Consider the following 22,444-nt stretch of genomic DNA (forward strand, 5'->3'; position numbering starts at 1 on the left):
CGCCACTAGTTCCGATATGTTGCACGAAACAGACTAAGGAGTGGACGTCGAGGGAATGAATGGAACTGTTTGCGCAGAGCTCAGAAAAGAATCCGAATTTTATTCAAAGCGAAGTTGAACTTGAACATCGGAGTCCCTCCATCGAATGAAGAATCGAAGTTAAGATGACGGGATATCAGGAGTCTAAAATCCATCCTGACCAGAGGTCTATCTATCTTAAATCTTAAGACACATTAATCGTTGCTGGCTAACCCTACAACTTTCGTCCGAAACATGGCAGCAGAAACGATCGATCTCGAAGATGGCGAATCGCTTCCCCTCCTCGAGATCGCTCCCGAAAAAGAGTTTTACTCGTCATAATGGCAGTTTTCGCTCATTTCTTCCCTTCCCCTGCCTCGCAGTCGTCCTTAAAGTACGATGAAGATAAAAGTAGCTTCGTATCATATATATAAATACATAGAAGTAAAAGAGCACGAGTGTCAAGACAGCGGTGCTTCTAATGTACATGCGAGCGATTGCGGCAATGCCATCAGTCTAGCTTGTTGATCTGAGAATCATTCCCCTCAAGGTCCCCATCCTCCTGGTCCATATCCTCGTCAGGGATGCAGGATGGCAATTCCCCGACCCATTTTCCATTGCGGCACAGAACTTTAGTCGCTTTCTCGAATTCGAAAGAGTAGTCCTCGAAGCACCTAGGACGTTTTAAACGGAGTTTAAGATGCCGGACGAGCCTCAATGGAATACCAGGACTCGACTCGCGAGAATATGGTGCCGCAGAATGTGATTTCCCTTACCTGTAATTGGCTTGGAGAACTTTGCCCTCAGGGAAGCTGAGCTCCTCATAGCTGACGATGAAACCATTTTTGATCTCTGGAGCCTCTGCCGCCTGATACCTGCACGAGTCGTCGAAGCCTTTCCTGACGCTTGAAGACTTCGTGGCCGCTGCAATCATCATGGTCTCGTTCGATGATGGATCAAACAGATTATCTTCGGTCATTCCCGCTTCTTCTTCCCCTTCGACTTCAGTGGACTCTTCTGACATTTCCGTGGCCGGCTCAGTGGAAGTCGTGGTCTCCCATGACGCCGTTGTCGGTGTCGCTTCCGTAGTGGACGTTGCCGGATCGTTTTCGCTCGGTGGAGGAGAACTCGGACGCTCCGTTTTCGACGAATCGATGGAGTTGTCGATCTCAGCGGAGCTCTCAGCGGAATTCTTCTTGACCAGCTTCGCCTTCTCGGCTGAAATTTCGAGCAAATCTCATAAAGACATTTTTGAATTGATCCTTACAATTAGTGATTTACGCTAACCCCCTTATCGGAGGGCAAGATTTTCGGAGAGCCTACCCAAAGCCTTCCGAACGAAATCTTGACTTCGCACGGGATCACTCCTCGACTTTTCTCGTTGATTCTTCTTATCGTCAAGGTATTTCAAGCGGTCCTCCTCGGAGAGCATGATCATCAGATCAATGTCTGATTGGGTGAGATTGTTCTGCGAAATCTGCGCTCTGAGGTGTTCGAGAATGGCCGGTATATGCATTCCTACGCTCGTATCAGGAGCCGGAGCCCGAGGCGTGAGCAAAACGTTTTGCCGCCGTTGACGGATGCGCTCTTCTCTGATATTGGCCCTGGTTTGGGGAGAAAATCGGGTTCGCAAGCCGTTCCGCTGGTTAGGTAGACGAGTATCATTCTCGCCTCCGTCACGAATGATTTTTTAATGAATTTGTTATGATGATGCTCAAGTATATCACAATGGATGGATTCCCTCCCAAGCTCCATCGACATTCAAGAAATCCGCCTCCCCTCAATTTTTTGAACTCACAGCAGAGCCTCGATTTCACGGTAGAACTGTTCGTTTTTACGGAAGAGTTCCGCCTTCTCCTCGTCCGTTATCGTCGAAACGATCGGCAGACTTCGGCTTCGCTCCGAAATTTGCTCTGGAAAATCGGTAGGTCAAGCATTCGAGCCTCCTAGACTCGACACGATCTCGGCATAGAACGGTAATTCCGAGAGACGCGAGCGCCACTCCCATTGGACGAGCCCCCTCAGATTTGGATTATTGGGTGCTCGAAGTGCTCACCTGGTGGAACGCCTCTCCGCCTGAGTTCGCGGTTTTGAGCTTTCGCGAATTCCACCAGCTGCATGGCATGACGTCGGAACTGTTCTCTGAGCTGTTCATCCTGTCTGGCAGCCTTTTCACCTGGGGAAACCTCGTGAATCAGCTCCAGATTCGCGCGAAAGTGTACTCCAAACATTCACGGATCATGGTTCTGCGCGTTGTGAGTTGAAGGATCTTCGTACCTGTCAGAGTTTGGGGGAGCCTTCGACCGAAGAGATCTAGTCTGCTACCACTTGGCGGCAAGGGCTCCCGATCGCCTCCGCGCATGCACCGTGGTGGTAAGGCAGGGCTCCATGATCCAGAGGAATCCCCGAATCCCGGATTGCACTGAACAAGTGTGTACCTCTGCCTTGTGTCTGCGAACATGAGTCATATTTAGACTGGGACGGCACGTGGAAATTTCCAGGACCTATCGAGAAACCATGGGAATGGAGAGTGCGGTACTCACTCTCTATGAAGAAGCCAGGAGCGCAATTGATCGCATACATGTCTCCCGAATAGTGAATGGAGATCTCTGCGTTCGGAAGGCTCTCGGGGGGTCTTGGGCAGCGATTGACACTCGCTGGACTCGGATTATTGACTTTCGCGAGAGCGCCTCGAGCTGCTGAAGCGTCGGCGATGCAGTCCGGAACTTCGACTCGCGACTTGCTACAAAGACAGACATAAAGCTCATTGGCGAGCGAGAGGCATTAGAGCGATGCTGCTGCTCCCTTTCGAGTGGGAGGAGCCCCGGCCTAGGCACAATCTTGTCGGAAGCGCCTCGCAGAGGGAACACGGTCTGTCATAAGGAACAAATAAAACGATGGAATCTTGATGAAATTTACCTGCACACTCCGATGCGGGGGCCGACGAGACGGTATCCGTCCAGGCATTGGAAGTAGACCGAAATTCCTCGCGAATCCTCATATAAGAAGAAAGTACCTTGATCCGGTTCACTTGGCAGAGTGTCGCAGTTGCCTCGCGTTTGAATGGCTGTGTGAACCCACATCCCCTTGTCGCACTCGGCAGTGTGTTCTTTACCTTCGGCTGGTGAGGGGAAGAGGCGCGTTTAGGAGTTAGAAGAATTGAGTTGAAGAAAAACGGAATTGCAGGACGAGTTGGATAAAACGCTCACTCGACCGCAACGAGCTCCCCGGAGCATCGGGAGAAAAAAGGCAGACTCACCTCTCCACGTGACTAGCTTCCCCAGAGCTGAGACGTAGATGTCTTGATTCTTGGAGTATATTTTACCGAACTTGGCTAACCACACGCAGGGCTGGAACGAGTCCAAATCCAGAATGTCCCCACCGGAAATCGGTCTCAGCTCATTATCGGTTCGCCGGCATTGCGGAGCAATGAAGTTCGGTCCATCTTCTTGGACCATCTGCGAACAAAAAAATCCTCCTCATTCCCCCATCCGGAATATCGGCTGCGTAAAACGGGACGAGAGCTTCACCGAAACGAGGACGTGGCCGGTTGAAGTTTGGATTGGCAGGTGGCTTACGTACACTGGAATTGTAGACAGCGTCCGGCACGTATCCGGCGCAGTAGGCGAAAGGCGCGCCAACCATCTCGTAATTCGGTAGACATTGGAAGACGAATTCATTGTTGTTATAAACGATTTTGACTCCGTTTTCGATGTTCACGTCAGCCAGACCGCAATCCGATGAGCAGGTCTCGCCGGCCAAAAGACTCCACTTTCCTTCGGAACAGTCGAGCCTCGCCGTGTTACGCTTCGCGCGCGGTTTTTTGCAGCCGAGCGCGATCGATCTTCCATCCTTTTGTATGTAGAACGTGAAGTCGGGAGATACCTGGAAGTGGTAATCATTCGACATCGGAAATTATTCCGGAGATCAGCTCGGGCATTCAGTCATTCATTTAATCAATCAGTTAGTCAGCCAGCTCATTTCCACTCAAACGCACCTCGGGCGGCTCGCAGTCGTCGACCTGTTGCCGGCTCTCCCAGCTCGAATCGTCCAATCCGCTGAAAGGTCTGTCATCCTGAATGTCTTCTGGTTGAGGAACGCATCTCGGTGGGCTCAAGCCGAAGCTCCAACGTCCGCTATCAGGGTCACAGGAGACCTCCACCACTCTTGAGGAGTCGGAGTTCTCGACGACGAAATTTCCGTTGCATTGTATGCGACCGGCATTCGATCGGTAGTGGAAGAACCTCCCGTTTTCGATTTCCTGAGGTTCGCATACGCCGGTCTGAACGCTTGTTCCACATTCGGGATCTTTGCCTATCCATCGCCCGTTGATACAATCGTGGAACGTCAGACTTCCGTTCTTACAGGCGAAAATCACTCTCAAGCCCTTGTTCCTGATGTTGATCGTCGTATCACGGTAAGTCGGAGGTGGCGGACACGAGGACGCCTCGTAGAATATCTCTCCGTCTTCCTGGATCAAACTCTGACTCGGGCTTTCGCAGCGAGGAATCGGGTTGCTCCACTGGGACCGTTCACATCTCAGAGTAGTCGCTCCTCTGATGAGGTAGATCATCTTGCATTGATAAATTATCACGCGACCTTCGCTGTAGACATATCCCTCGCCTCCGCGGATCGGTCTTGCCGAGCATCCACGGGATGGCGCAATTTGGGGTCGCGAAGTTGGCCGAGGTGCGGGGTACGGTCCACGTCGGCTGCAGTACGGTGCCGCGTGGATCCAGCGGCCAGATACACATTCATTGACTCTCTCTCCTTCGAGTGTTGCGTCCTGATATTTGCAGCGGTAGTAGATCTTGCGACCCCGGGACGAGATGGTGATCTCGTTCGCGAGCGGAGCTTCGGGTAGAGGACAATCGATGAATTCCGGATAGAGAATCGAAGTTTTCTGCGCGCTGTCGACAGAGCCGCAGGTGGGCTCGATGTCCCAGGTTCCGTTGCGACAGTACTGGTGGTTTTGGCCGAACATCTCGACCCTTTCCAGACACTCCAACCACCTTCCGTTGTTGTACACGTAGCCAACGAGGTTTTTGTTCAAGAGCTCGTCGTTGTTGTCACAGCTATCGCGGATCACGCATCTCGGCGCAGGATCGCTCCATTGGCCAAGGTAACAGGTGGCGCGATCTCTTCCTCGCAGGACGTAACCAGGATCGCAGGAGAATCTTACGGCGGTCTCGGTGACGTATTGCACGCTACCGTGGAAAGGAGCCACAACGGGTCCACACGAGTCCGCGACTCCGCGATCAACGCATTTTGGAATAGGGTCCACGTAGTCACCGTTTTCGCAGCGGAGGTAAGACGCGCCGACCATTCTGTATCCGGGAAGACAGGTTACACGCACGGAGCTCCGTCCGTCTTCATAGTACTTGACGCTCGCGTTGGGCACGACCAGCTTCCTGCAAACTTTCGGTTCCTGGGGCATTTCGGGGTTCCTCGGAATTATATCCGTGTCGCCAATGTTGCAGCGGAACGATTGCGGCAGCCATTCCCCGTCGGTGCAAATGGAGTAATCTGGTCCCTCCATGGAGTAGTTCGCGTGACAGTAATATCGAACGACCAGCCTCACCCCATCATTCATGAGATGCGGTTCCGTGACACCCCCTCGCGGCGGAATAGGAGGGGGCCCGCAATTCCTCGGCTGACGGGAGACGCGACAAACAGGCATGACCTCTCCGATGCTCGGGACCCATTCCCCGTTCCGACAGAGGAGCATGTTCGTCCCTTCGATCTTGAAGCCGGGGAGACACTCGTAGAGCAAGTATTCAACATCTGCTTTCAGGATTCGTCCGTTCTGCAAGCCCGGGAGTGCATCAGAACATCGCAGCTCTTGGCCCGTGCTGACACAAGTTGGCATTCCGGCTCCACGGGGAGGAACCCATCGACCCCTGTCGCAGAACAATTCGCCTGCTCCGCGCAGGTAGTATCCGGGGTTACATCTGATTATGACTTTGTCTGTTCCCTGTAGCATTGCGGTGCCGTTCGTCACAAGCTCGAAACCGAGTCGCCAAGGAGGGATGCATTCCGGGGTCACGGGAGGCTCGGGACTCGGAACTTGAACAAGGAAACGGCACGTCAGATATCCGGAATCGATGATTAGGTAATTGAGGAAAAATGCAGAAAATCCACCGGTTCAGAACGGATGGGAACGTGTATCAGCCGGAACTTACTCTGGAGAACGACTGTGAGCTCTTGCAAGTCGAACTGTCGTAGAGATTCCGGCCATTTGTCCTTGGGGATACGGTATTCGATGATGTGTTTCACGATGAGCTTCAGATAATCCAGGTAGGTGTTGCGGTGCATTCTTTCCTGCTCCCTCGCTTTGTGACCTGAAGCACATTCAAAGATTCCAGCAATCCGGAGCGGGGTCCGCATATGAGCCCATCATCAACGTCTGTACTGCGCTCTGGACGCAGTTTGAGGTCGGTGAGTCACTTGCCTTCAAGTTTCTGTTCGATGGGTCTGTTGAAGAAATCGTTCCCTTCACCTCTCACAGGGAGAAACTTCTCCGCGTCGCCTCTGTCGCGTTTGACGTTGCTCCTCTGCGAGTCCTCCCCTGAGAGGTTCTCCTTCTCGACCGATTCGGAAGGGACGGTGACCCCAGGAATCTCATCTACGTCGGGAGTAAGCAAGTGCGGGAACATTGTCGGAACTCTATCGGCAGGAGAAGTATCGACAGGAAGAATGTCGAGAGGTTCTTCGCTGGCCGGGTCGGCTCTGATGTTATCCACTGCGAGCGAAGGTGGTCGAGATTCCTCTGACATTGGCAAGCTGATGACTTTGGTGTATGGGAGGATTATATCTTTGAAGACTTCCTCGAAGTGTGAGCCGTAATAACTGGAAGCCGCGTTATCATATACGGTCAGGGCACGCTAGATTCGAGCTCGGATTGGTCGCGCGCTCCCAGCATCATTCCGATGCACATCTTATCATGACAAGTTGAATGACAAAATTTCGATTGAGCTTGATGCCGTGAATAAGGCCTCATTTACCGAATCAACACGTTTTCGTCTTCGTCGATATCGTTGAACTCGGATTCGAGAAGATCCTCGCGCGTTTTCTTCCGCAATTGCAGGAAAGGTGAGCTCTGCTGGAATTTCTTGGTCAGGCCCTGAATGGACATACTCTTCTCGGCTGTGGCCAGACGAGCGTAAAAGCGGAAGAATGGATCGTTGAAGCGGGCCAACATCTCGGCTGCAAGCCTGAGGAGGTCGTGCATTATGATGATTCCGAAGCGGAATTGATCGATACATGGCAATCAGTACCCATATTTCAAGAGCCCTCTCTTTCGATCTAGGAAGATTTACCTCTGCGATTGCGGGGAGTCATCGATGAACTCTTGGCTCAGGATTATCACTGAAGGACGACTGAATTCATTAGCATCCGAAAGTTCTCACGCTGAGGGCTCATGAGAATTTCGTCCCGAATCGTATGAATCCTCTCACGCAGGGTCGTATCAAACGGGAAAGAGGGAGGGATCACGCTTACCATGACCCACGTTCGAGTCGAGCCAATCGGAGATCGAGTTGAGATTTATTAGAGTCCACTCTCTGAAAATTATTACTCTTTTATGCTCGCCGAGGATTTTCTGATACAGAGAATTTCGAACGTAGAAGAAGGCACACAGTCACTCAGACCTCTGCTACACATCCACGACAGATGTCAGAATTCGGCTCACCTGTGATCGTAAGGACATTTGTACTCTGAAATCGCGGTTAGTGGAAATTAGTTCAGGTGCGATTGGTGCTCGTGGCAGATTCTAAAGAGGCATTCGGAGCGAATGTGCGAATGGTGCAAACATATAAAGTGCAGGATCCCGATTCCATTCCCCGCTGCCATCATCTCCCTGAGACGAAGAGTCGGCACGCTGAATTTCTCTACTATCCTTTTATTTACACTCTATCAAAATTCGTTTCAATCCTAAAGAAATCGGTATCCGCGACCACTGAGCGAGACGTGAGCCTTTCCCGCCTCAATCCAACAAGAGGGTGACGTTCTCCCGGACCGAGGAATTCGTAAAGCCTTCTTCTGATCACGCGTGCTTTTTGTCGTTCGCGCAAGCCAGAGTTTTCAGAAGGAGTCCGAAATGTCCATCCGCGATGAACGTCACCGATACTTGAAAGAGACCTCGACGTCGGGCCGCTCGGTGGTTCCGTCTGACGTCAACCAATCCCCATCGCCGTCGTCGTCCGGCTCCTGAGCATCTGATGCGGTCGGCTCTTCGGTGGGAATTTTCGTGAATGGTGATCGATCGTCTTTCGTGTACTTGAAAAAGACCTCGAACTGCTCTGGGAACGGAAGTTTTCTGCGAGAGATAGGATGGGCTGTCCTTGTCACCGGCACAACCTTAGTTTCGTCCGGAGGGTTTGGAGCTGAAGGGAACACCGTGAATTGATTTTTCGACGACGCTTCTAATCGCGAGCGGTTGCCGCTCGCACCGCATTCTCTCAAAGATGCCGCTCCAAATGATGTCGAACATAGCTGCTGCCATGGGGAGCGGGGAGCTTTGCTCTCACGATGGACCGCTTGATCTTCCCTCCCCCAACCAGCAGAAAAAAATTTATAGAATGGCCGGATACGGGTATCTCCCACTCAGAGTCGGAGACCTTCTACCGACTAGGCACTTACTGATCATGTTCGTTGGAAGTTTCTCGCAGCTCGGCATAGGCCTGTCCCAGTTCGTGTTCAAACAGGTCAGTATATTTTGCCCCTGGAGTTTGAAGCCCGGTGAGCAGATGAAATGCGCTTCATCTTTGAACATCTTGACCCACAGAGGCGGCTGGACGATCATCGACGTGCCGTTGCAAGACACTGGGGCAGCATCTGGAAATACATTTATTTACATTGATCTGATCCCCGACAATAATCCCTGCCGACTTCCAAGCAAGATCTGCTGTGCATCATGTGATCAGGAATGATCATCATGGTTATGGTTATAATTGATCCTCGCTAATGTCCACACGTTTTCATTGTCTCATCATGACGATAAGGCGCTCCGATTCCCAGGATCCGAACGCGACTGGGATGCGCGATCGGTGTAGCCCTTTCCGATAGCCTAGGGTGATTGTGAGCTGCCCGGCCGAAAAATGATGTTTTCACCTCCGTCTCCTCCCCTCGCAACAGATTCGGCTAGGAATGTGATGGAGAGGGTGAGAACTCTATGGTAGAAATGGTCAATTGACCAATACTCAAGCCACACAGCCACACACTATCACGGTACTGTTCGTGTATCCAAGCGCTTGCGATAGCGTCTTTTTTCCTGGGAATCCTAAGGAGTATCATCCCGTCATTCCAAGAATTGTGACGCACGAGTTGGTCCGTCAAAGGCTTGCCGAAATTCTCAAGGACCCTTGGCAGGAGGCTTCCAGGGAGAAACTTTCACGTTCTTGTAAAGCTTGTGAAAGCAAATGCATAGTGCATGTCTTGATCAACGGGGCTATCTTGTTTCAGGGAACGTGAGACTGAAGATTATTCTCTGTGCCGAGGCCTTATCTGATGCAAAGTACTGCGCCCGCCGTTCAACCCTGAAGCTCCAGCGTAATGATCAAATCATAGGCCACGCTCAACTTTCTGAAACTGAATTTCGCTCGAGTATGGCTGATTCAATACTCGAGATATTGGGAGAAGAATTATCATCATGATCCCATCGAGCGATTCTCCAAACCCATACCCATTTTCCTCCCACCCGGAGATCACGCACAGAATGGGAACCGAGGAATAAATATCATGAAAAAATGCATCCGCACAATCCAAGAGGTAGGCACATCCTCTTGCTCATGGAACCACTCTGATCCCCATGATCTGTCTCCGAATTAAATGCCGGGATATGCGAGGGTTGAGTGTAAAATTATAAATTTGAATAGTCCAGCTCCATCAAAGGACGATTAATTGATTAGGTAATCTTCAATGTTAGCCTAGCTCACTAGGGGCAACACGGCTGTCGTTGGACTTCACCTTCCGCTCACTCGTGGGAGCGCGTTAAGCGTCACATCGCTAGAGCGATAATAACATAACATCATTCAGTCCCGTCGAGAACATGATCATCCAACGCCTCGTCTCGTCTCCGACGTCATGGTCTCGTTTGTGGCTGCACCTGCCGGTGACCTTCGAAGGCAGGAGCGAAAAATCTGTGACTTTTCCCTGGATCAGGATTTCCCAAGCGGAGGAAGTCGATAGCTATCTCTGCATTTGAGGACTGGGCGAGGTAGCATTGAGATGCGTCGACCTGCACCGATCATGCATTCCAGAGAGCGGTACAATTCTATATTGAGGATGGGCTCTCGAGATGACCTCGATTGGTTCAGCGGTGGCGTCCAGCACCGCCAGAAGCATCGGCCACATTTCTAAAACCCGTGTTGAGACGATTGAAAGGCTATGGCGGCATTTAGTCGACAATGATTGCTGTCCGTGCTGAGAAAGAATCTTGTCCCTGGATGAGCGGCTCGAAAAGAGGGTCAGGTCCTTAGGCACAACGGGAACATCGAGCGTCTTCTCAGGTGGCCCTCACGGACATTGGGAGCTTCAGGGTTTTCGTGGAAATGCCAGGAGATCCGGCTTACAATTACTCTCTACCATCTGACTGGGATTGGGCTGCCTCTCCTCACCATGGGGAGGAATAAGATTCCATCGTCTCGAATGACGAAGACGGGCCGTACCCGTTGAACGTCGGGGAATACAGAGCCTCGCTGGGGGGAGAATCCGAGAGGGGCGGGCGTCTGACATCGGAACTCTCCCGACTCTCGTCTGATCTCTCCTCATCGATTCGGGTGGCCAACCATCAATGAGTCTCACCAGAATGGTAGCACAAACCTTAGTAGGAGCTACGAATCGACGGAGATTCTGCTTTTCCGATCTAAGTTACGTGATTCGAAAAAAAGAGGCTTATCGCGGCAGGTGATTCTCACCACATTCGATCGTGCCGCAACAGAAGTGATCGACCATGGACCCTTCTGAGCTCATTACGGGGCAAGGGCCGTTGGTTTCCCAGTCCCGGAACACATACGCCGACCAGATCACTATTTATACTGGGTCAGGAAGCTATAATTTCCCGGTTACGGTTATGATACTCCCGACGCATCTTGAGCGTTCACTGTGTTCGCTTCCGTTTACACAGGATCGAGATTCGCTTTTATGGGTTCCTCGCTTCAATCGACGAATTCCCGAGGCCTTACAAGTCACCTTCATGAAGAGCGGTGGGCTGGCGAGACCAGTCGGCCGAACGACAGGGTCGGATTTCGCTTCGTGAAAACGGACGACTTCTTTTGACAAAAAATCTTGTGGAATAGCAGAGTGTACCGCCTCGAAACCGGAGAGAGGAGTCGTCGCACCAATCTTCCGATTCTGACTTCTCTCACTATTGCAATGAGAGGTGTTACTAAATCCGACGGGATCCGGGATCGGAAAGATTTTCCCTGAACTCCATTTGACCCATTTCCCTCCATTCTCCCGGTTGAGGGCTTGAAGAGCTTTCGGAGACCTTGCGTACAGAGAGCTCGCATCGTAGATTGTGAATCGTAGATCCAACCCGGACATCCACCAGATAGCATGTCACAGAGCGCAAACCACCGACTCCTTGCCCAGGGAAGGAGTAAGCTTCTGAGAATGCCTTAACGGGATGCGATCCAGATCAAGGGGAATCGCCTTTGATAGTTCTCCGTCGCAATAACTGTCGTATCTCTAGCTAGGTGGCTGACGGAACTTTTTGGTGCATCGACCGACTCGATTCTACTGAGTGAGAACTCGGAAGGCTCCTCAGAAGGATTGCTGCTCTACACTCATCAGTGTAACCCGGTTCCGAGGGCTCAGATTGAGCCTTGAACTCTAGCTCATGTATACATTGAAAGTCGTCGCCGACCAGCTGAATTCGAGAATATGCATGTCTGTGCGGAATTCTCGAGAGGGAGAGCGCGGAGTTCGAAACAGCACCCAAGGATAACATTCAGATGGGAAATTTATAGCTCGTCTCAGAATTTCACACCAATGGCGTCACTCAGTCTGCGAGCGATCTCCAGCCTCGAATCTCCAGCCAGCCGGCTTCGATGACCGGATGGGTGCCTTCACGTGGGGAATCGAGCGCTGAGCCGCAGGGGAAAAGGCTTTCTGTCCTATCTGACCCACGGGACTCAAGTACTCCTCAAGAGAGACCAGCGGTTCTCGAGAACTATGAGCTCACAGAATATGCTCTCGGTCTTTTCCAATCTCCAATTTTCCGACAAGCTATCGGCGCTAGATTAGGACGAAGGGAATGCATGACGGAGTAGCATTGGATGCAGCCACTATAGAAAAACACGGAACTTCGTCTCGAAGAAAACTCGACCTTGCGGTTTGCGGTCGATATGTTGTGGTACGGAGCCGCATTGGCAACGCGATTCGGAGGAACTGAGCTCTCCTATTTACGATGGAATGGAAACGCGGTTTCCTCTCGAAAAGGCCACACACATCACCGATATCCGTCCCACGGAATGTCGAACGGAGAACAAATGCGAACTCGTTCACGATGTCCGTATAATAATGAGAGCGCTACGAATCCCCCGTCGGTGGTTCCTCTTTTCCGAGTTCTGCCCTGGAGGGATATTCTCATCGAATTCTCCATTGCGGTATCTGACCGGGATTGTCCTCAAATAGACTCGATAGCGCGGTCCACACCAACTCTTCGTGAGAGACGTGCCCACGTCAGGGAAGAACGTCCGAGCAGGTCTTCCGAATGACGCGCTCAACAGCTGGCCCATTTAGGTCTCCTTCGGGATCATCGCGATTGTTAGCACGATAATTGAGCGCACTCCAGTTAATTGGTTTTACTTTGATCCCACCATTAAGATTGGTGCTCTATCTTCTCGAGTTTCGAGAGAGACTGGCCGGCCATTTTCCGCTACGAACGGGAGCATTGTGGCGGAGACTTGCGTGCAATGAGAACGTCAGGACGGGGATTTCTATTTCCGAGAAGTTGTGTCGGGCCTCAGTCCGGCGCCACTTGCACCTCAAAAAGATAGCTTTCGAATTAATTCTTCCCTCTTATGATTGCTGAGGGAGCTGCCGACCCAGAGACGCAACCGTCGACTCCGATGCAATGAACTTTCCATGGACTTGATCCATGTTAGGGCTCAATACGAGATAAGGAATCCGACTCCTGAGGACATCCCGATCTCCAACGATCTAAGGTTTAGTCCGAGGCTGTCTCGAGCTCCATCCGTGCCACCATATCGCCTTCGACACGATTCATCATTCAGCTGAATGACACCTAGTCGTCTAGGAAAATTAGCTCTGAGTTCCGCTGACTGATTGAGATTTAGAATTCGACCAATATACCGAAGGTTGCGCGACCCGCGACCCTCCATGGATGCTCCTAATCGATCCGGATCCGATACGCGGATCTCCATGCGAACCCAAACCGTCACGGATAGTACTCAGTTGAGCAAAAAACTTACCTTCGGATGACACACGAACGGCCAGCACCAAAAGGGGCAGGGCCCAAAGACACAACATATTCAATAAAGTTCCCTCAGAAGCGCAGCAGAGATTGTGACCTCGATTCAAACGAGTACCACAGGCTGGACGAGCAGGCGCGAAACGCTCCTATGTCCGCTCAGCCCTCTGAAGAGTTTCCAGAAACTAAAGTGCACGTCCTTCTTCATTTCCCTCGCCCTGGAAAGAAGGCGACAGCAGTGACGGCGTGGTTGTAGAGAGCAGAAATAACAGGAGTATGAAAGAGACTATTTCTGTGAGGCGGAAAAAAAACGGTGATCGCTCGTGATCATTCACTCGGGAATCGCCACCTGGGATCGAGACGTCGACGCGAGCCGCTAGGAATATTCACCGGAGGCCCGAGGGGACTTTATTGGAAGGGTCAACTTTTTCGGACGTCTCTTGGACGGTCAATGTGGCGGTAGATGACTCGATACGGTTTTTTGCGTGAATTTGTTAGATCCATCCAGACATCGCGCGTCGACGAATGCAAGTCCTTTTACTCTCAGACGAAGCTCGATGGATGACTGCTCGAGTTGAGTATCTGATTGGTCAATCGATTTCGGCAGACGGATCTCGCGGCACACATTCAGGTACATAGAAGTCAAACTCGGGGATGAGGTGGGAATCGGTCCAAGCTCGAGCTGCAACTCACATTCCCGGTCCTATTGCGAATCGTAATTTCGTCCGTGAAGCGGGCAGGTCAAGCTTCGCAGATACATACGCGGTCTCGACGTTCTGCTGAGCCACTCTGAACTAGCCAGTGATTTGAGGATCGGCTCAGAGAACGCTATCTCTCACGCTTTTGATACGAAGGTGTCAGAAATCCAAGAGAATCATTTTGGGGACATCTTGACTGGGGGGAATCGATTACAATTAATTCAATCCCTTGCTATAAGATAAGAGCGTCGACCCCGATGGGGGAAAGTCTTGCGAGGGCCTACAGGGGCTCTTCCTTTCGGTTTCAGCCGAAAGTTCTTAATTGAGTCAGACGCAGTTTATCCGTCGAGAAGGAATGACAGCGCGGTGCTTTCTTCTGGAAGCCTTTTGTTGTCACCTTTTATTGCCTCAAGAATGCTTCGCCCCATCAACTTTTTCTGAATTTTTAGTTTATGCATCTTCGCCAAAATCGGTCGCTGAAAGTACAGTCTTTCAAACAACATTCCGAGACTACCATGATTGACTTGAGTACTCATGGGTCCGGGTCGTCTTATGCCCTCTCAGAAACTCATGATGATGATTGGTTCCTGTCCGAAGTCATCCGCGGATTTTTTACAGCCGGAAGCTGAACTTTCGAAACAGAGAAGTTGCCGCAGGTTCCGTCACAGCGGATTCTGTGTCTGTGCTATCAATGAAGCTGGAGGAGCGCGCGCCTTCGAGAGAGAAGACAGGGAAATGGTCGGTCGCTTGTTTGCTCGCTTGGTCGGTCGGTCGAGCAAGATCTTCAACGGACCATTCATCCACCGTTGTAAGAATAAACTTTCAGAAAAAGAAAACGTTCCGTAAACAACAGCCCGTGAAGAAGGGCGACCGAGACCACATGCTTGAGAAATGGGAAACAAGAAAACCCTGTCAAAAATTAAGATCGAAGATCATGTTCGGGGATAACTTCCTGACCGAGCAAAGGAGAACGATTTGCTGATTGTGAGAAAATTCCCCATAGAGGCTCATGAATTCTCGCGAGAAAGAGCGATATCCCCCACATCTTCTTCTCGTTCGGAGCCTCTATTGAGCCAGAATTCGGAAGGATGTCGCTATGACGCTCGCTAGTCGGTGTGCGGTACGAGCGGCGCTACAGAGGATCAGGCCCAGCCGCTTATTCTTACGCAACTCTAACGGCGGTAGCTCTAATTGGAGAGAATTAAGATATTTACGGGAGCACCAAACCCGCCACGATACAGAGAGGAGCTCGCACATCTTCCCCGGCCCGTCAGCCGAGCCGCCACAGGCCCGCAGAATTATTGCTATCACCGTTCCTAAAAATTATTTTCAAAGACCAAATGCTCTAGCCAAACACTCCGTCCGTGTCTTCGCTCAGTTACCGGCAAAGAGAGTAGACCTGCGGCGGTCGGGAATCATCGCTTGAGATGGTCTCGACGCTTCAATGAGCCAATAAATGAAATGACAGACGTCCTGCAATAATTATCACTCATCGACGAAGGCTGTTCGCGATTTTCTCGATGGCTCTCCTTTTCTGATCCCCCTAGCCGTCATTCTATTCGCCGAGTGACCGACCCTAAGAATACTAGAAAACATTCTCGATAGCGATACCGTAGGGCATTGCTCAGCTGAGTAGAGCGTGGATCTCTGCCGCAGCGAGGCTACCCGTCGCGTGATCGGCAGTCGAGCTTTTCAGTAAATGGCTCAATGAAAGCCGCGACTGCGAATTTCGAAAGGCTGATTCTATTCTACACAGAAAGTTTCTTCCCCTGAGTCAATGCGAAGGAAGACGTATAACGGAAAACGTCAGGGAGTGCTGTGTTAGCTTCCGGGGCACGATCGCGATCCGTGGCCGGTATTCTGCCGCCTGCCCCCTGACCCTTTTCGAATCATGCTGAATAAAGCAGAGGGAATTTCGATCTGCTTTTGAGAGTAAGGGTTTTGGTACTCCACGTTCCGTGTCGGACTCGGAACATATTTCCATGTACCGCGCTTCTCGGCTCGATGACTTCGACACGTGCTCAGTTTCTCCCAAGGACAGTCGATTTGAAACCAAATCAAATTTAGTGAACGGTCTCTTGACAACAAACACTCTTGAAGAGGCAGGTCGAGACATCCAAGTGAAGAGAGAATATCCGCGAGGAGGGTGGTCATCAAAAACCTTGTTCGCCAACACTTTCGGAGCCGGGTACTGGAGGATGATGATTCCTGATTCCCCCACGGAGACATCAGGGGAACCGATGTTCCGAGATGTTCGCTCTAGTGCGTGAAGATCCATTCTATGGAGTACTACCCAGGTGTATACGAACTATTTAACGCTTGAGCTCACTCGAAAAAGGTGTCGCCTTGCAGACGCTGCCAACAGTTGTAGAAGAGACCTAGCGGCCCTAGCGAGACACCGTTCCTTGAAGATCAGTCTTTGATTGCGTGGTCGTTTATCACTGATCGAGTCATGTCATCGACATGGAATCGCTGTTCCTCTCCGCCGAATACCCCAGGAGCTTTCGTACGTGTTCCTCCTAGCTCGAAGATACTCCAGTCCACGATATAAAATCGCCACAGTGACTCATGGGAAACGGTTGCTCCTGCTATCGATCAAAAGCTGAGTGCCGCAAGCAATGATTCGGTCAAGCCCGCGCGAATTCCGCAGTATGAACAAATCAGAGCCTCCACGCGTTGGAGCGGTTCGGCATCGTTCGCAAGCGGTCCGGTGAAGAAACTCGACGTTTTCAGGTTGGCAACAAAATTATTTATTGTCCGCTTGACGTTCATTCTGAAAGAACAATGGTACAACAAGGAAACACGTCAACATTTTATCGCTCATCCGAATCTTGCGTGTGCACTGCCCGCTCTACGATGCTCTAATCTCAACAGAGTTGAGAATCAAAAACTATTGCACTTCAGAATGCTGCTGGACTTCGAACATAATTAGCCGCATCACGTCAACAAGCGCGTTCTAAGTCGACAACCACTAAAATCGATGATGACGCCTGATTTATCTCATGTAATATTATCTGATTAAACGTCTTCTCCGAAGGAACGGGTTTAGTGGGGACGTTCGGCTCTGGGATCGATGGTCAATACGTCCTGTGTTCGAGTCTAATTGAAGCTTTTGATGAAGTTAATGAGCTGGTTCGTAGACTGGTCATGCGAGGAAACCGGTTCTTTTCCTTCAAGTTCGGGCTGGATGACCTTCGCGAGCTGTTTACCGAGTTCGACTCTGTGGAGGATAATTCTGGTTGAGAATCACGCGCGTTCTCTCGGAAAGTCATTCCCCTTTTCGGCCAGATCCCACAAAGACAGTAAGAGTCTCGAGGATAGCGGAGGACTACTGGAAATTCTCTCACCCCCATTGGTCGTATGAGTTGATGTCCCAGATGATTCCTTGGACGAAAATTTTGTGCTCATACATCGCGATTAGGGCGCCGAGGGTGAAGGGTGTCACTTCCTGGACCATGATGGAGTTGGTGGGTCGATTTCCACGGAATACCTGAAACACCGAATTACTCGCAATGATCGGATCACTCGATTCGCTACCAAAACTCTGGCATTCGCATAATCCAAAGCGATCTTAGCTCAGACCAAGGAACCAGCCGGATTATCAGAATGTGCAGTGGAGGACTGATCGGATCCTCGACGAGACGCGAGATTTGCTTCCCGTGGAACTGCCACGAACCTTGTGAGGCAGGATCTTTTCCAAAGCCTCCCCCTTCAATCCGGATGCTTCCAATTCCGCCTTGGCCTCTTCGGAGCTCTTGCCCTTCATCAGCGCTTCAGTCTGAGCCAGGAAATTGGCGAGCAGAATTTTATGGTGAATGCCCCCTGAGGTGTGCAAAGAAATTTAGTGAATGATCTTCTCCGTCGTCCGAACCCACTCGCAAGCAGGATTCGATCCGCAGATCCCCTATGATTAATTTTCCATCCGATCATCAGATCGAATCGACCACCGCCTCCTCAAGAGCGGGATGAACCGCAGCGAAACTTGATCATCACCTTGGATCGGGTTGTGAGTCTTCGCGGGCGCGATGAAGTCACACGGAATGAGTTTTGTCCCCTGGTGTATAAGTTGGTAGAAAGCGTGTTGGCCGTTGGTTCCAGGTTCCCCCCAAACGATCGGCCCCGTTTCATGTTCGACGATTCGCCCGTCACGTTGCACGTATTTTCCGTTGGACTCCATATCTCCTTGTTGGAAGTAGGCGGCGAACCGATGGAGGTATTGGTCGTACGGTAGCAGACAGTGAGTGTCCGCGCCAAGGAAATTGATGTACCTTAAGCCCAGGAAATAATGTTTCAGCTTCTAGACTTGACCTGCTTCTCCAGATTGTACTACGAGCCATCGGTGATCATTCATTCGGCGCCCACTTACCAAGACCCAATCAAGGCGAGTATGACCGGGATGTTCTTTTCCAACGGCGTTGTCCTGAAGTGCTCATCCATGAAATGGGCTCCTGTGAGGAGTTTCTCAAAGTTCGCCATGCCTATCGGGAAGTTTTCGCTCAATGGGCCGCGAAGTATCTCGTTTTCCGAGAGGAACTGATAGTAAAATCTCATTATGGTAGTTTATTGATATCATCATTATTGGACCTCACCGATGAATAGGGCGATGGAAAGACCGATGGCTGACCAGAGCGAATAGCGACCGCCGACCCAGTCCCAGAATTCGAACATGTTCTCCTTATCAATGCCGAACGCGGTGACCTGTTAGAGTGGCAATGCGGAATTATTCTAAGGTCCGAGGCCACCCACAGCGAACGGCCTCGGAGCACGCCCCCTCTCCACTTTCATCCCAGTTCCCACGTGGGTATCGGACTCGGTAAGAGATGGGTCCCGCGCCCCGGAGGAATGTCCGACGGGGCACTCGTGGCGTACGTACCTTGGCAGCGTTCGTCGAGAGAGCGACGAAGTGTTTCGCCACATGGCTCTTGTCGCCGGCTTTGCCGAGGAACCAGATTTTGGCCGACTCTGCGTTCGTGATCGTTTCCTAGGAGTGTATAGCGTTTAATGACGGGCTCTCCGGGTCGAGCTTTGATGTTCCTCCATAGTATAGTCGATGGCATTCACCGGACAACTTTCATAATGCCGGTTCCATGTCACCGGAATCTTGTGTGGTCCGTTGAGACCCACAAGCAGACACGTTTTCGAGTGTGCTCACCTGTGTGGTGAAAGTTTTCGAGGCAATGATGAATAGCGTGGTCTCGGGATCGACTCGTTTCAACGTCTCGAAAAGATGAGTGCCGTCCACGTTCGATATGAAGTGAACGTTTGGTCCGATCTGATAAGGTCTGAGAGCTTCGGTCACCATCAATGGACCCAAATCCGAACCTCCGATTCCGATGTTGACAACATCAGTGATCTTCTTGCCTGTGTAGCCTTTCCATTCTCCGGATATGACCTGAACAGAAGAGAGACGGTCAGAATGGATTCCAATTCTGCTCGGGCATCGTGCTGAAGACTAGGAGAACTAGGCCGGCATTCGCGGCTTAGGATAGATCAGTAGATAGAAGAGAAATATCAGAACCTGATGGCAGAATGAACGCATGTGCTCGAGCACAGCATTGACTCCGGGCATCACATCCTTCCCGTCGACTTCGATTGGGCGGTTCGAGCGGTTCCTGGAGGTTTGAACCAATTACTTTGGGCTCACGTGTTCAGAACGAATCTTCGAAAGACCAATGGGGAATTCTCGAAAGCTGAAGACAGCCTGAGTCGGGAAATTCATCTTTTTCATCATCGAAGTCCGCGGGGGAGAAAGGCTTAGAAATGCTTTGCGTCGTCTGTATCTGAGCTCGCTGTCGGAGTATCGGTGTTCCTCCCCAAAATTAAGGACTCAAGCAAGTAACGGGTTTCGCTCCCACTATTCGGGGCGAATCGGAGCTCGCCCACTGAGGCATTTCACGAGCCTCAGCCGGAAAAATAGGGACAAATTCCGAAACTACCCAGAGCGCGACGACGAGCGAAGACTTTCCACCACTTAGACTGCGAAGGGCTTCGGAGAAGAAAACAGAATGCGAATGCAGATGAATGTCATCAACGGTCGAGATATAGCAGGCAAGGAAGAAAACTATGATAGTATTGTTATCAGAAAATTGGGAGGAGCTCCCTTGTGATGTATTCTGCAGCGACAGGGGGCGGGGCGACTTGTGCATGATGACCCTCGAAAATACTTATCATCCACAAACCTTAGAGCGACATGAAGAACGGCACGATCCTCGGTGAAGTTGATCTTCTCGCCCTTGAACATTCGATCCCGCATAGCCTCCACACCTCGGTTCTTGGCGAGTTCCAGGAGACCCGCCATGATTTCATCGTTGATCAAGTTCTTAGAGTAATCGACCAGGAGAGTTTCGGGTCCAGATTGGAGTTTGAGCCTTCAAAATCGGAAAAAGAGACCCGTCATCGGGAAGCATATATGTATATACAGTAAAAGCTCGTTATAACGACCCCCATTACCACGAATTTCTCGGTACAACGAACAAGGAATTTCTCCTCCTTTGGCCAGCTCGCCATAGGGATAGCGTTGAGCGGCATTCGTTACAGCGAAATCTCGGTACAACGAACCAGTTTCGTCGGTCCCTTCGTATTCGTAGTAGCGAGCTTTTACTGTATATACATTGTATGTCGCTCCTATTTCATGTTTCCCGATGATGCTGGGACCGATATTCGGCTCTTTTCTCCGCATGCTCTAAATGCTGCGAGAGCTCTATGACTCCATGGTTCCCTGAATACCATTGATTCTTATAGAGCTATCGGAGTCAATAGGACTTTGGTGAAGTTAGCATCATAAGACAAATATTTCATGGAGCCGAGTGAGAGCATCATGCGCCTTCGTGTAAACATTATTCTAATTGGGCCTTATCGGCCCTCTCGAAGCTACAAGGTTGAGCGTTCGCGGACTACAAGAACAATTGTCTTTCGGAACAATGGAACACCTGAGTGAGATCTACGTGCCCCACGGAGCCTAATCGCAAGGTGCGCGGAAGACGCAATCTGGAGAGCATCAAAGTGTCAAGTCATCTGCGGCTTTCTTTCCGCATGGAAGAGGAAGTTAAAGACTTGTTCCGAGGAGTCCCAACCAAGGGAACGATTGTCGTGAGAGAGATTTGAGTCTCGACGCGAGGGACGGATCGGCCACCAATACTCACGTATATTTCTCCGCTCTCGAGGGATCCTTGTCGAATAAATCCTTCAACCGTAGTGGTTTCGTTATTGGGCTCAAACTTCTCAGCTTGAGAAAAGCTGGGTCTTCGGTTAGGATCACCATTTCTGATCGCGGTGCTTCTTAGCTAACACGGAGCAATTGATATCCGCCTGTTTGGAATGACCTCCACGGCTGCCACTCTAAAGCTACTGCAGCGGGCGAACATATGAGGCAGCTCTGGGAGAGAAGGGACAGCGAAGCTTGGAAAGGGGAGTCTCTCCATTTTCACAGGAAGGGGGTACAGAAATTATCATTGAGGAGCTCAATTGCCCCTGAAATGATCCCACTTATGCGTTCCTTCTGTCAATGGGAGCCTTGCGCGGGGAAAATCCGCAAGCGAGTAGCTTAAAAAAGAGAATACGAGATATTGTCGCCTATTTGACTATTGACAGGCGGCTGATCATTCCAAGCGGTCTAAGGGGTGTACATCAGTGATGAGACTCAATAATCGTTTGCGGAAAGCTCGTTCAAGATCCTAATGGTTATTGATATCGTCTTGAAACTTCATTGTGTCATTCATTTGGCCGTATTTGTACCTCAGTCCAAGGTGTTCCCTTTCTCCCGTGTCTGCGTAAACAACATCATTGCAGACGATATTTCTCAAGGCGGGAATCTGGAAACAGCACGTACACCCAGTAAGAAGCGAAGGGGACGTCAGAGGCTACAGCGTCAGCGACCTCGAACCAACACTGTTCACAGTCTACATCCCTATACCTGACTGTCCGGAATGGATAGGTCTTCCGCGAGACTTTTCAGCGGAGTGCAGATTTCGCAGCGGAACTAAACCACCAATTCAACCCCTGCCGGTATCTGTCCTGCGGCTTCGGTTCACCGAGTGGACCGAAGTCACCGAGGAGGGCTTCACCGTGGAGACTATCGGTGGAATTCCCTGTCTCAGCTCGGAGTATTCCCTAACGGGGCTTCGACGAGCCCGAAACTGTGGCCGCATTGGACAGGCAATCCCTCTCGAGCTCGCTACCCAGTCTCTTCGAGCATCCATGGTCAGCTCGTCAGAACTCGAAACGAGCTTTGTCGTCTTCATGGCTGTCTCGAACGGGTTCCGGGATCGTGGACCGCGACACAAGACAAGAACGA

At 50.9% G+C, this 22,444-nt stretch overlaps 2 protein-coding genes across 2 annotated transcripts; both read right to left on the reverse strand.

Moving 5' to 3' along the window:
• Positions 1-73: 73 nt before the first annotated feature.
• Positions 74-13,468, reverse strand: LOC100900702 (uncharacterized). Its single transcript, XM_029112383.1, has 20 exons — positions 13,455-13,468; positions 8,659-8,853; positions 8,211-8,402; positions 7,709-7,733; positions 7,519-7,580; positions 7,338-7,386; positions 7,062-7,232; positions 6,470-6,867; positions 6,201-6,359; positions 4,016-6,084; positions 3,601-3,903; positions 3,278-3,476; positions 2,938-3,139; positions 2,562-2,761; positions 2,296-2,469; positions 2,075-2,194; positions 1,817-1,931; positions 1,342-1,622; positions 795-1,236; positions 74-692 (listed from the first exon to the last, which is right to left on the reverse strand). Exons 2-20 carry the CDS (start codon positions 8,819-8,821, stop codon positions 530-532), a joined length of 5,487 nt encoding a protein of 1,828 aa, XP_028968216.1. The 5' UTR covers positions 8,822-8,853; positions 13,455-13,468; the 3' UTR covers positions 74-529.
• A 3,409-nt stretch (positions 13,469-16,877) lies between these two features.
• On the reverse strand, positions 16,878-21,515 carry Pgi (glucose-6-phosphate isomerase). The gene is made up of 11 exons (XM_003746458.1): positions 21,294-21,515; positions 20,331-20,519; positions 19,670-19,763; positions 19,304-19,543; positions 19,025-19,132; positions 18,741-18,849; positions 18,518-18,629; positions 18,145-18,419; positions 17,828-17,973; positions 17,499-17,641; positions 16,878-17,371 (listed from the first exon to the last, which is right to left on the reverse strand). The coding sequence occupies exons 1-11, from the start codon at positions 21,410-21,412 to the stop codon at positions 17,251-17,253; spliced, it is 1,656 nt and encodes a 551-aa protein (XP_003746506.1). The 5' UTR covers positions 21,413-21,515; the 3' UTR covers positions 16,878-17,250.
• Positions 21,516-22,444: the final 929 nt, after the last annotated feature.

The sequence above is a fragment of the Galendromus occidentalis genome, unplaced genomic scaffold, assembly GCF_000255335.2.
Source record: "Galendromus occidentalis unplaced genomic scaffold, Mocc_1.1 scf7180000077497, whole genome shotgun sequence".
Lineage (NCBI taxonomy): Eukaryota > Metazoa > Arthropoda > Arachnida > Mesostigmata > Phytoseiidae > Galendromus > Galendromus occidentalis.

Bases quoted from the DNA above. Each gene is read 5' to 3' on its own strand.
- LOC100900702 (XM_029112383.1), bottom strand. From the start codon at position 8,821: ATGATCGTCCAGCCGCCTCTGTGGGTCAAGATGTTCAAAGATGAAGCG. The intron at 3,140-3,277 runs GTGAGTCTGCCT...TCCCCTCACCAG, and splicing joins GAAGCTAGTCACGTGGAGAG to CCGAAGGTAAAGAACACACT. The intron at 693-794 runs GTAAGGGAAATC...AAAACGTCCTAG, and splicing joins GTTCTCCAAGCCAATTACAG to GTGCTTCGAGGACTACTCTT.
- Pgi (XM_003746458.1), bottom strand. From the start codon at position 21,412: ATGGTGATCCTAACCGAAGACCCAGCTTTTCTCAAGCTGAGAAGTTTG. The intron at 17,974-18,144 runs GTGATGATCAAG...TGCACACCTCAG, and splicing joins GACTCACAACCCGATCCAAG to GGGGCATTCACCATAAAATT. The intron at 17,372-17,498 runs GTGAGAGAATTT...TATCCTCCACAG, and splicing joins AACTCATACGACCAATGGGG to AGTCGAACTCGGTAAACAGC.